The 12848-nt window shown below is 44.2% G+C and overlaps 1 protein-coding gene across 1 annotated transcript in view; it reads right to left on the reverse strand.

Annotated features, from left to right (window-relative positions):
* OTOP1 (otopetrin 1) overlaps window positions 1–12848 on the reverse strand; it is a 43410-nt gene that overhangs the window by 4482 nt on the left and 26080 nt on the right. Inside the window, exon 5 of the mRNA XM_059066354.2 lies at window positions 11192–12120. Within this exon, the coding sequence (XP_058922337.1) occupies window positions 11192–12120 (929 nt within the window). The remainder of the gene's footprint in view (window positions 1–11191; window positions 12121–12848) is intronic.

The raw sequence follows: 12848 nt of genomic DNA on the forward strand, positions 1-12848 counted from the left end.
GGAAAATGAGAAGAAAAGGAAGAGACCTTCAAGATGGCAGAAGAGTAAGGCGTGGAGATCACCTTCCTCCCCATAAATACATCAAAAACACATCTGCATGTGGAACAACTCCTACAGAACACCTACTGAATGCTGACAGAAGACCTCAGACTTCCCAAAAGGCAAGAAAATCCCCACGTACCTGGGTAGGGCAAAAGAAAAAAGAAAAAACAGAGACAAAAGAATAGGGATGGGACCTGCACCTCTGGGAGGGAGCTGTGAAAGAGGAAAAGTTTCCACACACTAGGAAGCCCCTTCACTCCTGGAGACGGGGGAGTGGTGGAGGGGAAGCTTTGGAGCCACGGAGGAGAGAGCAGCAACAGGGCAAAGCAGAGAGATCCCCGCACAAAGGATCGGTGCCGACCAACGCTCACCACCCTGAGGGGCTTGTCTGCTCCCCCGCTGGGGCGTGTGGGGGCTGGGAGCTGAGGCTCGGGCTTCGGAGGTCAGACCTCAGGGAAAGGACTGGGGTTGGCTGCGTGATCACAGCCTGAAGGGGGCTAGTGCTCCACAGCTAGCCGGGAGGGAGTCCAGGAAAAAGTCTGGACCTGCTGGAGAGGCAAGAGACCATTGTTTCAGGGTGCACGAGGAGACGGGATTCCTCCCCTGTCTGCGCACAGGGGGCAGAGCACCACCTAAATGAGCTCCAGAGAGGGGCGTAATCCACGGCTATCAGCTCAGAAACCAGAGACAGGCATGAACCACTAACGTTGCTGCTGCAGCCACCAAGAATCCTGTATGCAAGCACAGGTCACTACCCATACCCACCCTGGGAGCCTGTGCAGCCTGCCACTGCCAGGGTCCCGTGATCCAGGAACAAGTTCCGCGGGAGAACACACGGCACAGCTCAGGCTGTTGTAACATCACGCCAGCCTCTGCCACCTCAGGCTCGCCCCGCATTCCAATTATGACTACCGTACCCCTGCCTCCCCCTGGCCTGAGTGAGCAAGAGCCACCTAATCAGCTGTTGCTTTAACCCCCTCCTGTCTGGGTGGATAACAGACTCCTGAGGGCAGCCTACATGCAGAGGCAGAGCCTAAACCAAAGCTGTAACCCAGGAGCTGTGCTAATAAAGAAGAGAAAGGAAAATTTCTCCCAGCAGCCTCAGAGCAGCAGATTAAATCCCCACAATCAACTTGATAAACCCTGCATCTGAAGAATACCTGAAAAGACAACAAATGTTCCCAAAATTGAGGCAGTGGACTTTGGGAGCAACAGTAGACTTGGAGTTTGCTTTCTGTATCTAATCTGTTTCTGGTTTTATGTTTATCTTAGTTTAGTATTTACTGCTTATTATCATTGGTGGATTTATTTATTGGTTTGGTTGCTCTCTTCCTTTTTTAAATATATATATATATTTTTTCTCTTTTTGTGAGTGTGTATGTGTGTGCTTCTTTGTGTGATTTTGTCTGTATAGGTTTGCTTTTACCATTTGTCCTAGGGTTCTGTCTGTTGAATTTTTGTTTGTTTTTTTCTCTTCCTTTCCTTCTGAGTCGTGGCTGGCAGGGTCTTGGGGCTCCAGCTAGGTGTTGGGCCTGACCTTCCAAGGTGGGTGGACCAAGTCCAGGACATTGGACCACCAGAAACCTCCCAGCCCCACGTAATATCAATTGGCAAGAGCTCTCCCAGAGATCTTCATCTCAACACTAAGACCCAGCTCCACCCAACGGCCAGCAAATTCCAGTGCTGGACACTCCATGCCAAACAACTAGCAAGACAGGAACACCAACCCACCTTTTAGGCAGAGAGGCTGCCTAAAGTCATACTAAGTTCAAAGACACTCCAAAACACACCACTGGACATGGCCCTGCCCACCAGAAGGACAAGATACAGTCCCACCCACCAGAACACAGGCACCAGTGCCCCCCACTAGGAAGCCTACACAGCCACTGAACCAACCTCACCCATCGGGGGCAGACACCAAAAATAATGGGAACTATGGACCTGTAGCCTGTGAAAAGGAGACCTCAAACACAGTAAGTTAAACAAAATGAGGAAACAGAGAAATATGCAGCAGATGCAGGAGCAAGGTAAAAACCCACCAGACCAAACAAATGAAGAGGAAATAGGCAGTCTACCTGAAAAAGAATTCAGAGTAACGAAAGTAAAGATGATTCAAAATCTCGGAAATAGAATGGAGAAAATACAAGAAATGTTTAACAAGGACCTAGAAGCACTAAAGAGCAAACAAACTATGATGAACAACACAATAAATGAAATTTAAAATACTCTAGAAGGCATCAATAGCAGAATAACTGAGGCAGAAAAACGGGTAAGTGACCTGGAAGATAAAATTGTGGAAATAACTACCACAGAGCAGAATAAAGAAAAAAGAATGAAAAGAATTGAGGAGTCTCAGAGACCTCTGGGACAACATTAAATTCACCAACATTCAAATTATAGGGGTCCCAGAAGAAGAAGAGAAAAAAGAAAGGGACTGAGAAAATATTAGAAGAGATTAGAGTTGAAAACTTCCCTAATATGGGAAAGGAAATAGTCAATCAAGTCCAGGAAGCACAGAGAGTCCCATACAGGATAAATCCAAGGAGAAACACACCAAGACACATATTAATCAAACTGTAAAAATTAAATTCAAAGAAAAAATATTAAAAGCAGCAAGGGAGGGCTTCCCTGGTGGCGCAGTGGTTGAGAGTCCGCCTGCCGATGCAGGGGACGCAGGTTCGTGCCCCGGTTCAGGAAGATCCCACATGCCGCGGAGCGGCTGGGCCCGTGAGCCATGGCCGCTGAGCCTGCGCGTCCGGAGCCTGTGCTCCGCAACGGGAGGGGCCACAGCAGTGAGAGGCTCACGTACAGCAAAAAAAAAAAAAAAAAAAAAGCAGCAAGGGAAAAGTGACAAATAACGTTAAGAGGGAAACCCAATAAGGTTAACAGCTGATCTTTAAGCAGAAACTCTGCAAGCCAGAAGAGAGTGGCAGGACATATTTAAAGTGATGAACAGGAACAACCTACAACAAAGATTACTCTACCCTGCAAGGATCTCATTCAGATTCGATGGAGAAATTAAAACCTTTACAGACAAGCAAAAGTTAAGAGAATTCAGCACCACCAAACCAGTTTTATAACAAATGCTAAAGGAACGTCTCTAGGCATGAAACACAAGAGAAGGAAAAACCTACAATAACAAACCCAGAACAATTAGGAAAATGGTAATAGGAACATACATATCAATTACCTTTAATGTAAAGGGATTAAATGCTCCAACCAAAAGACATACACTGGCTGAATGGATACAAAAACAAGACCTGTATATATGCTGTCTACAAAAGACCACACTTCAGACCTAGGGACACATACAGACTGAAAGTGAGGTGATGGAAAAAGATATTCCATGCAAATGGAAATCAAAAGAAAGCTGCAGTAGCTATACTCATATCAGACAAAATAGACTTTAAAATAAAGACTATTACAAGAGACACAGAAGGACACTACATAATGATCAAGGGATCAATCCAAGAAGAAGATATAACAATTGTAAACATTTATGCACTCAACATAGGTGCACCTCAATACATAAGGCAAATGCTAACAGCCATAAAAGGGGAAATCGACAGTAACACAATCATAGTAGGGGACTTTAACACCCCACTTTCACCAATGGACAGATCATCCAAAATGAAAATAAATAAGGAAACACAAGCATTAAAAGACATATTAGACCAGACAGACTTAATTGATATTTATAGGACATTCCATCCAAAAACAACAGAATACACTTTCTTCTGAAGTGCTCATGGAACATTCTCCAGGATAGATCATATCTTGGGTCACAAATCAAGCCTCGGTAAATTTAAGAAAATTGAAATAGTATCAAGTATCTTTTCCAACCACAATGTTATGAGACTAGATATCAATTACAGGAAAAAAAAAACTGTAAAAAAAACACAAACACGTGAAGGCTAACTAATACACTCCTAAATAACCAATAGGTCACTGAAGAAATCAAAGAGGAAATCAAAAAATACCTAGAAACAAATGACAATGAAAACACGATGACCCAAAACCTATGGGATGCAGCAAAAGCAGTTCTAAGAGGGAAGTTTATAGCAACAGAATCCTACCTCAAGAAACGAGAAAAATCTCAAATAAACAACCTAAACTTACACCTAAAGCAATTAGAGAAAGGACAAAAATCCCCAAAGCTAGCAGAAGGAAAGAAAATCATAAAGATCAGATCAGAAATAAATGAAAAAGAAATGAAGGAAATAATAGCAAAGATCAATAAAATTAAAAGCTGGGTCTTTGAGAAGATAAACAAAATTGATAAACCATTAGCCAGAATCATCAAGAAAAAAAAAAAGGGAGAGGACTCAAATCAACAGAATTAGAAATGAAAAAGAAGTAACGACTGATACTGCAGAAATACAAAGGATCATGAGAGACAACTACAAGCAACTATATGCCAATAAAATGGACAACCTGAAGAAATGGACAAATTCTTAGAAAAGTGCAAACCTCCAAGACTAAACCAGGAAGAAATAGAAAATATGAACAGACCAATCACAAGCACTGAAATTGAAACTGTGATTTAAAATCTTCCAACAAACCAAAGCCCAGGACCAGATGGCTTCCCAGGTGAATTCTATCAAACATTTAGAGAAGAGCTAACATCTATCCTTCTCAAACTCTTCCAAAATATAGCAGAGGGAGGAACACTCCCAAACTCATTCTATGAGGCCACCATCACCTTGATACCAAAACCAGACAATGATATCACAAAAAAAGAAAACTACAAAAAGAAAGCTATTATCACTGATGAACATACATGAAAAAAATCCTCAACAAAATACTAGCAAACAGAATCCAACAACACATTAAAAAGATCATAGACCATGATCAAGTGGGGTTTATCCCAGGAATGCAAGGATTCTTCAATATACACAAATCTATGTGATACACTATATTAAAAAACTGAAGGCTAAAAACCATATGATCATCTCAATAGATGCAGAAAAAGCTTTCAAGAAAATTCAATGCCCATTTATGATAAAAACTCTCCAGAAAGTAGGCAGAGGGAACTTAACTCAACATAATAAAGGCCATATATGACAAACCCACAGCCAACATCATTCTCAATGGTGAAAAACTGAAACCATTTCCTCTAAAATCAGGAACAAGACAAGGATGCCCACTCTCCCCACTATTATTCAACATAGTTTTGGAAGTTTTAGCCACAGCAATCAGAGAAGAAAAAGAAATAAAAGAAATGCAAATCAGAAAAGAAGAAGTAAAACTGTCAGTGTTTGCAGATGACATGATACTATACATAGAGAATCCTAAAGATGCTACCAGAAAACTACTAGAGCTAATCAATGAATTTGGTAAAGTAGCAGGATACAAAATTAATGCACAGAAATCTCCTGCATTCCTATACATTAATGATAAAAATGTGAAAGATAAATTAAGGAAATCCTCCCACTTACCATTGCAACAAAAAGAATAAAATACCTAGGAATAAACCTACCTAAGGAGACAAAAGACCTGTATGCAGATAAGGCACTGATGAAAGAAATTAAAGGTGATACAACCAGATGGAGAGATACACCATGTTCTTGGATTGGAAGAATCAACATTGTGAAAATGACAATACTACCCAAAGCAATCTACAGATTCAATGCAATCCCTATCAAGCTACCAATGGCATTTTTCACAGAACTATAATAAAAAATTTTTAAGTTTGTATGGAAACACAAAAGACCCCGAATAGCCAAAGCAATCCTGAGAAAGAAAAATGGAGCTGGAGGAATCAGGCTCCTGGACTTCAGACTATAATACAAAGCTACAGTGATCAAGACAGTATGGTACTGGCACAAAAACAGAAATATAGATCAATGGAACAGGATAGAAAGCTCAGAGATAAACCCACACCAATATGGTCACCTTATCTCCGACAAAGGAGGCAAGAATATACAATGCAGAAAAGACAATCTCTTCCATAAGTGGTGCTGGGAAAACTGGACAGCTACATGTAAAAGAATGAAATTAGACCACTCCCTAACACCATACACAAAAATAAACTCAAAATGGATTAAAGACCTAAATGTTAGGCCAGACAATATAAAACTCTTAGAGAAAAACATAGGCAGAACACTCTATGACATAAATCACAGCAAGATTCTTTCTGACCCACCTCCTAGAGAAATGGAAATAAAGACAGAAATAAACAAATGGGACCTAATGAAATTTAAAAGCTTTTGCACAGCAAAGGAAACCATAAACAAGACAAAAAGACAACCCTCAGAATGGGAGAAAATAGTTGCAAATGAAGCAACTGACAAAGGATTAATCTCCAAAATATACAAGCAGCTCATGCAGCTCAATATCAAAAAAACAAACAACCCAATCCAAAAATGGGCGGAACACCTAAACAGACATTTCTCCAAAGAAGATATACAGATTGCCAACAAACACATGAAAGGCTGCTCAACATCACTAATCATTAGAGAAATGCAAATCAAAACCACAGTGAGGTATCACCTCACACCAGTCAGAATGCTCATCATCAAAAAATCTACAAACAATAAATGCTGGAGAGGGTGTGGAGAAAAGGGAACCCTCTTGCACTGTTGGTGGGAATGTTGATACAGCCGCTATGGATAACAGTATGGAGGTTCCTTAAAAAACTAAAAATAGAACTACCATATGACCCAGCAATCCCACTACTGGGCATATACCCTGAGAAAACCATAATTCAAAAAGACTCATGTACCACAATGTTCATTGCAGCTCTATTTACAATAGCCAGGATATGGAAGCAACCTAAGTGTCCATCGACAGATGAATGGATAAAGAAGATGTGGCACATGTATACAATGGAATATTACTCAGCCATAAAAGGAAATGAAATTGAGATATTTGTAGTGAGGTGGATGGACCTAGAGTCTATCACACAGAGTGAAGTAAGTCAGAAGGAGAAAAACAAATACCATATGCTAACACATATATATGGAATCTAAAAAAAAAAAAAGGCTCTGATGAACCTAGGGGCAGGACAGGAATAAAGACACAGACATAGAGAATGGACTTGAGGACACGGGGAGGGGAAAGGGTAAGCTGGGATGAAGTGAAAGAGTGGCATTGGCATATATACACTACCAAATGTAAAACAGGTAGCTAGTGGGAAGTAGCTGCATAGCACAGGGAGATCAGCTTGGTGCTTTGTGACCACCCAGAGGGGTGGGATAGGGAGGGTGGGAGGGAGACGCAAGAGGGAGGGGATATGGGGATATATGTATATGTATAGCTGATTCACTTTGTTATACAGCGGAAACTAACACAACATTGTAAAGCAAATTATACTCCATTAAACATGTTAAAAAGAAAAAAAAAGAAATAAAATGAGAATAAAAGAAGAGTTTATGGACCTCTTTCCTGAAATCCAGATCTTTCCATCTGCTGTGAAGTTGGCTATAATTCTTGCTACTCATCCCCTTGAAAGGCGACCTATGCTCCCTTCCCTTGAATCTGGGTGGACGCTATCACTGCTGGACCCATAAAATATGGCAGAAATGGTGCCATGCAATGTCCACACCCAGACCTTAAGAGACTGGCACTTCCAATCCTTTGGAAGCCTGGCTCTGGGTCCTGATACATCACCTAAGAAGTCCACCTCCCCTGAGACCGCCGCGCTGGAGAGTCCCCATGAATATGCTGCAGCCAGAGTCCCCGCTGAGTCCAGCCTTTCAGCCTCCCCAACCCAAGGCACCAGATCGTGGACTTTCCAACCCAAGCAGCCCATCCAGTAGCTTCAGTCAGTTTCATTAGGAATAGAATTTTCCAGCCATGCCCCGCCAGAATTCCTAACCCACAAGGTCCTGAGACATAATAAAATGGTTGTGTTTTTGTCATGCATTTGGGGTCACTGGTTACACAGCAATGGAAAACCAAAATATCTGCCTGTTGGTTATGTCTACTTGGATGTCCAAGAGACCTTACCACTGAATGTGTCCAGTACTAAACTCACGTGCTTCCTTCCACCTGAGGCCCTCCCAAGCCTGCTCCCCCCCTCCAGAGATGCCAATCTCCGTAAGTAGCATCACCCTGTACCAGGAACTCAAGGCAGAACCTGGGAGCCGCTCTTGGCATCGCTCTCCCTCCACAGGCTACAACATGGATGGACCTGAAGGTCCTTGCACCACGTGAGATAAATCCCGTATGATTCCACTTACATGAGATACCCAGAGTCAAACATAGAGAAAGAGAGTAGAACGGTGGTTGCCAGGGGATGGGGGTGGAGGGAATGGGGAGCTGTTTTCATGAGTACAAAATGTCAGTTTTGCAAAGTGAAGAAGTTTTAGAGGTGGGTGGCGGTGATGGTAGCACAGTCATGTGAATGCACTAAATGCTACAGACTCGTACACGGGAAAATGGTTAAAATGGTAAATTTTAGGTTATGTGTTCCTTACCACCATTAAAATTTAATTTAATTTAAAAGAATAAAAGCACGAATCAGATCTTGTCACTCAGAGCATAAAAACCTTTAGATGGTTTTCTGCTGCCTTTAGGATTAAGTCCTGGCTTGTGGCCATGGCTCACCAGGCCACGCCTCTCTCTTCTTGCTCTCCAAGTTCTAGCCACGTGGGTTTCCTTCCAGTTCTTGAGCGCATCCAGCGAGCCCTGCCTTGCTCTGCATCCGTGCCTTCCCCGTACCTGCTGCTCCGCCCAGACTGCCCCACTCCACTGAACCCCAGTGTTCCCACAGCACCCAAAGTCTTCCGTCATCACACCCACCACCCTTTACTGTCCGCCCCACGGCTGCCAATTGCCCCACGTGGTCGTGCACACCAGCACCTCCAGCCGCTGCCTCTGCCACACGCCTTTAGCACAACGCGGGACGAAGTGCAGGGTTTCAAAGTGCTGCCCGTGGAGTTGCCTCAGGTCATCCTAAGACATCAGCCTGCAATGATTTCCGTCCTCTGGCTCACTCCCCAGGGAACGGAGGCAGTGCCTGGGGCCAACAGGGGCAGAGCACAGAGATGTAGAGCTAAAATGTGTCCTTCTCCTGGTCCAGAGCCCTGGACCTGGCCTTTGGGTCCCGAGAGACCATCAGATGTCACTCGATTCTAGTACAGCAGGGTTATTCTCAGTCAAGCTGGTCCAAAAAAGCAAGCCAAGTGTACCAGCTGGTGATCAAGCAAAAGACCAACAGAGGGAAAGTGGTCTTTCTGAACTCACTGAAAAGCGAGATCTTCATACCTTGGGGTGCATAAAAAACAATACGCTTTAGGGGCTTTCTAGAACCAACTCTGACTTTATAAGAATCTAAGCTGATACACCCCTCTCTGTCTGGAATGTAAGCCTTACATAAAATGCAGCCCCACTGTAGTTATTAATATCTCTCTCTCTCTTGTTTTCCTGTTTTAAGTCCTCTGTTCACTGCTGCACCCACATAGTTCCTGACACAGAGCAGGTGCCCCATAAATGTCTATAAGGTGAAAGAAGAGGGCGCACCTGGAGCCACACTCTTCTGGGACCCCTGTTCCCTTCAGAACTCCCCATATCTGTCTGCCGACCTGGAGGGGGACCAATGTCCAGGTGACCCAAAGCAAGAATCAGATTTGGTTGGCAGACACATGGCCCTTTCAGCTTCAGATGGACCCTCCCAATTTTGTGGCCTTAGGGTAATATCAAATGTTGCAGTCCCTGGGCATGCACCAACTGATATTAGGGAGAGGAAGCTAAAAAGCCAGTAAGCTTCTGGGGAAACAGAGCAGCCCTGATGATACGGAGGCTGGTAGCAGAGAGTTGGCTGAGATGATGGGCGGGCCCCGTGGGCTGGGGCGTGGTCACCATTCCACGAGCTACAGTCACTGCAGATGCCTGTGTGCACCAAAGGCTGCTTCTCCCTCCTTTTTACCCAGACCTGCCACCTTTCTATGTACCTCTAGAACAAATCTCAACAACACACAATGCTTTGTATTCCTTTTCCTTCTCCCCATCCCCACCAGCACTGCCCTGGTTCAAGTTCCCCCCATTTCCTATCTGGGCAGTTGTGTGCTGCTTCTGTTCCGGTTTCCCTGACTTTGATCTTACGTCCCTCCATCCTTCCTGCACGTTGCTGCTAGAAGATCATTCTAAAACACAAATCTGAGAGGGTCCTCTACTGCCCTCAGCGTGAAGACCAGACTCAGCCAGGCTTATGAAGCTCTGCTCAAGCCAGACCCGTCTAACCAGACCCTCCATCCTGTTTCCCGCCCTGCTTCACCTGTATGGAATTCATGACAAGCTGCTGGTGCTACTCAAATAGGCCATGGTGTCCTTTTCCTCTGTGTCTTTGCACATCATGTGCCCTCTGCCCCAAGGCTTTCTTTTTCTTGCCTTGATCACAGTTGGTAAACTTCCAACTGTTCCTTGAGGCTGAGGCAGACAATATTGAGTGGCTGATTATACATCTTTTTCTACCTTGTTACCGTCCGTTATAGAGGCTAGAAAGCAAACCATCCACTTCCCCCTCCTCCCTTGCAGTTAGGGGTGGTCACATCAATTGCAGACATTGCCTGGCACCAATCCCTCCCTCTGTCTTCCTGTCTTGAACCCAGACGTGATGCCTGGTGCTGCTGCAGCCATCCTATGACCATGTGCCAACCACATTCAGTAGAAAGGTGAACAGTGCCTGGATCCTTGATGATGGGGTTCAGCTGCCAGGCCAACCCTGAACAGCCAACTTCCAGAATTCTTGTCTTTAGGACTGAAGATACTGCTGATCAAGCTTTCTGCTATTTGCAGCCAAAAGCACTCCTAATTGAGTCTCTGCCTCACCTCAAGCATCCCCTACTTATTGAAGTCCCTCTTTGAATCCATGCTCCCATTTCACCTTGCAGATAGCCCTGTCCCAGCATTTGCCATATTCACTGTATTATATTTTTTTCCTTGTCTCCCTCTCCCACTAATACTGTGACCTTTTTGAGGAAAGAGATTACGTCTTCTCACCTTTAATTCTTAGTTCCCACCCCAGTCCATGGCATACAGATACTCAGTAAGCGGATTTGTAGAATATAAGCCTATGTTCCAGCCTAATATTTTAACCTTACGTTTAAATTATTTTGATTAAAAGCTGCCTTCATTTGTTATTTGAAAACGGCAAGGAAAATAGATTAATCAATATTTTTAAATAAAGAAATAACTTGCAGATTACCGAAATATTGCAGAGGAACAAAAAGGCTGCAATATTCCTTAAGACTCTTCTCTGGGCATTGCCCTGCAGGAAACGGGGGTGGCAGGCTGGGCCCAGGGCCCCTTCCCAGCTCTTCTCCTGTTCCTCTTTGCTACCAACTTCTCCCAGACACATAGTTCCATTGGCCGCATGTGGCATCTCGCTGCCCTGGGGAGCCACGTCCCCGGCTGCAGGTCTGCTCTCGAAGCAAGAAGAAGGGAGGGATGTGGCATTGCCATTGCAGACTGTGACCACCTGCAGGGTTCTGATGTCCTTGGAGAGCTTCTCCGGCTCTCGGTGAATGGACTCAATGATGAAGAGGTTCTGGATGTATTTCTCAACAACCACCAGGATGGAGTAGGGCAGGTTGTACCAGGTGTACGGGGGGCGGGACTCGGCACAGAGGATGGCCAGGATGGAGCCCCAGGAGATGAGCCAGGAGCCGGAGGCAGTGCCCACCAACAGGTCCACGTCCAGTTTGCGGGCTGGATTTTTGGACTCATCCAGTGATTGCTCATCTAACCTATGAATCCGGATCCCAGCCAGCCCTGCCGCCCCCATGAGTATGAGCAAGATGATGGCATACAGGTAGAACATGAGCAGCGCTGACTCGCTCCTGGGTTTGGAACGCCCGATCCAAATCAGATACACCACCACAACCCCAATGGTGGCAGCCAGTGCGGCCAGGCCCAGTACCGAGCCCAGCGTGACCCCGTGAGACCTGAACTGCATCTTCTGATGCTGGTGACTGTCAACTTTGCGCCCGATGTTTTTCCACAGGACGTAGAGCATCGTGGAGGCCAGTATCTGATATTCTATATTGAAAGGGTAGAGGTAGTAGATCCCATGGGAGATGGCAGAGCAGAGGGTCGGGGGTGTGCAGTTACACGGAGGCGTGTGGTCATCTAAAACTAGCGGGGAGACAGACCACAGGGGAGGATAATTAGCACATTCAGTGGCGAAGCAGAAAACCACACAAAAAATATTCTCACTGTGGATTCATGCTTGGGTTTGCCATTGAATTAAAAGCTTTATTTCATGGCTTTTTGTCATGTTTCATATCATGGCTACATTGACAGCCATGAATACTCCCCAAAGAGTACTAATTACACGAATTAGATCTTATCCATACATCAGAATACTGTCCAGCCATTGCAAATGGTATTTTAGAAATTTACTTATCAACATATAAAGACGTTCAGAAGACACTGTTGAACAAAAGCAGCTTGCCAAAGAGGGTAGAGTATGGCTCCGTTTTTATAAATTATAGATATCTTGGTGATATATATACAGAGAAAGAGATAGGGAGATAGACAGACATAGAAAAAAATTGGAAGGACATAAACTAAAATGTTAACAATGGTTATCTCTGGGCGGAAAAATGGCAGGTGATTTTTTTTTTTCAGTAAAAGAAATTTCTATTGAGATATAATTGACATACAACCTTATGTAAGTTGTCCTCTAGAGTTTGCTTCGCTGCATATGAATATGATTGACCTGTGTGATTTTTAAATTACTTTTTAAAAACAACTTTGTGAGGGAAAATGCCCCTATCAGCAAAAATTTTCCTCTTGAGAATATCCGAAGCCAGGAAGTGTGGCACGAGACAGGCCCCACCTTCTGAAAGACACTTGGCAAT

The sequence above is a fragment of the Kogia breviceps genome, chromosome 6 (genome assembly GCF_026419965.1).
Source record: "Kogia breviceps isolate mKogBre1 chromosome 6, mKogBre1 haplotype 1, whole genome shotgun sequence".
Lineage (NCBI taxonomy): Eukaryota > Metazoa > Chordata > Mammalia > Artiodactyla > Physeteridae > Kogia > Kogia breviceps.